Source organism: Onychostruthus taczanowskii, unplaced genomic scaffold (genome assembly GCF_017590055.1).
Source record: "Onychostruthus taczanowskii isolate IOZ18803 unplaced genomic scaffold, ASM1759005v1 scaffold795, whole genome shotgun sequence".
NCBI lineage: Eukaryota > Metazoa > Chordata > Aves > Passeriformes > Passeridae > Onychostruthus > Onychostruthus taczanowskii.
In genome coordinates, this window is record NW_024505837.1 from 57 (window position 1) to 2,437 (window position 2,381).

The 2,381-nt window shown below is 52.7% G+C and overlaps 1 protein-coding gene across 1 annotated transcript in view; it reads left to right on the top strand.

Annotated features, from left to right (window-relative positions):
* Positions 1-1,756: 1,756 nt before the first annotated feature.
* Positions 1,757-2,381, top strand: part of LOC121346122 (sarcoplasmic/endoplasmic reticulum calcium ATPase 1-like) — a 12,373-nt gene continuing 11,748 nt past the window's right edge. The window contains exons 1-2 of the mRNA XM_041423609.1: positions 1,757-2,009; positions 2,311-2,319. Coding sequence (XP_041279543.1) covers positions 1,843-2,009; positions 2,311-2,319 — 176 coding nt within the window. The 5' untranslated portion in view covers positions 1,757-1,842. The remainder of the gene's footprint in view (positions 2,010-2,310; positions 2,320-2,381) is intronic.

The following is a 2,381-nucleotide window of genomic DNA, read 5'->3' on the forward strand; positions in this document are numbered from 1 at the left end:
GGTCTACTATGGATTTGAGGGGGTTTGAGGGGGTTTCGATGTGGTTATGGAGGTCTACCATGGGTTTGGGGGAGTTTGAAGGGGTTTGAGTGGGTTTGGGGTGGAAAGGTTCTTGGTGGACATGGTTATGGGGGTCCACCATGGATTTGGGGGGGTTTGAGGGGGTTTGAGTGGGTTGGGACGTGGTTATGGGGGTCCACCATGGGTTTATGGGGGCTTTGAGGGGGTTTGGATGTGGTTATGGAGGTCTGCCATGGATTGATGGGGGTTTATTATTGAAGGTTCTTGGTGGACATGATGATGGGGGTCCACCATGGGTTTATGGGGGCTTTGAGGGGGTTTGGATGTGGTTATGGAGGTCTGCCATGGATTGATGGGGGTTTATTATTGAAGGTTCTTGGTGGACATGATTATGGGGGTCCACCATGGGTTTATGGGGGCTTTGAGGGGGTTTGGATGTGGTTATGGAGGTCTACCGTGGATTTATGGGGGTTTCTTATTGAAAGTTCTTGGTGGACGTGGATATGGAGGTGTACCATGGATTTGAGGGGGTTTGGGGTGGAAAGGTTCTTGGTGGACCTGGTTATGGGGGTCTACCATGGATCTGAGTGGGTTTGGACGTGGTTATGGGGGTCCACCATGGGTTTGTGGGCGTTTGAGGGGGTTTGGATGTGGTTACGGGGGTCCACCATGGGTTTGGGGGGGTTTGAGGGGGTTTGAGATGGTTTGGAGGTTGTTATGGAGGTCTACCATGGATCTGAGGGGCTTTGGGGTGGGAAGGTTCTTGGTGGACCTGGTTATGGGGGTCCACCATGGGTTCGTGGGGCTTTGAGGGGGTTTGAGTGGGTTTGGATGAGGTTATGGGGGTCCACCATGGGTTTATGGGGCCTTGGTGGTCATCATTGATCGAAGGGGGTTTCACCACCAACTTTTGACATAGTTTTGAGTCCCACCACCAAATTTTGACATAGTTATGGAGCCCCACCACCAATTCCACGTAATTTTGGGTGCAACCATGAACTTTCGATGTAGTTATGGAGCCCTACCACCGATTTAATGTAATTTTGGGTGCAACCACCAACTTTTGACACAGTTATGGAGCCCCACCACCAATTTCACGTAATTTTGGCTGCAACCACCAACTTTTGACACAGTTTTGGAGTCCCACCACCAACTTTTGATGTAGTTATGGAGCCCCACCACCAATTTCACGTAATTTTGGGTGCAACCATGAACTTTTGACATCATTTTGAGTCCCACCACCAAATTTTGATGTAGTTTTGGAGTCCCACCACCAATTTAATGTAGTTTTGGGTGCAACCACCAACTTTTGACATAGTTTTGACTCCCACCACCAAATTTTGACGTAGTTATTGAGTCCCACCACCGATTGCACGTAATTTTGCGTGCAAGCACCAACTTTTGACACAGTTTTTGAGTCCCACCACCAAATTTTGATGTAGTTTTGCAGTCCCACCACCAACCTAACCCCCCCCACCCCTCCCTACCTCCTTTTTGAGGTTCTACCATCAATTTTTGACATAGTTATGAGTCCCACCACCAATTTAATGTAATTTTGGGTGCAACCACCAAATTTTGACATAGTTTTGAGTCCCACCACCAACTTCTGACGTAGTTTTGGAGTCCCACCACCAATTTCACGTAATTTTGGGTGCAACCACGAACTTTTGACACAGTTTTGGAGCCCCACCACCCACCTAACCCCCCCTCCACCCCTCCCCACGCCCTTTTTGACCTCCCACCTCCTTCTGGCCGCGCCCCCAGACCGGCGACGGCGTCAACGACGCGCCGGCGCTGAAGAAGGCCGAGATCGGCATCGCCATGGGCTCGGGCACGGCCGTGGCCAAGACGGCCTCGGAGATGGTCCTGGCCGACGACAACTTCTCCACCATCGTGGCGGCCGTGGAGGAGGGCAGGGCCATCTACAACAACATGAAGCAGTTCATCCGCTACCTCATCTCCTCCAACGTGGGCGAGGTCGTCTGGTGAGCGCCCGACCAGTCCCGACCAGTTCCGACCGCTTCGGACCAGTTTGGAGCCCTTGGTCGTTGTTGTCGCCCGGAGTTTGGAGATGTTGGCGGCTCTGGGGGGTTTTGGAGCCCGGCCTTGGACCAGTTTGGCCCAGTTTGGCCCAGTTTGGAGCAGTTTGGAGCAGTTCTGTCCCACTCCCGTCCCAGTTTGTCCTGCTCCGTCCCAGTTCCCTCCCAGTCCATCCCAGTTTGTCCCAGTCCATCCCAGTCCATCCCAGATTGTTCCCGTTCCCCTCAGTCCATTCCAATCCCCTCCCAGTCCATCCCAGTTTGTCCCAGTCCATCCCAGTCCATCCCAGTTTGTCCCAGTCCATCCCAGTCCATCCCAGT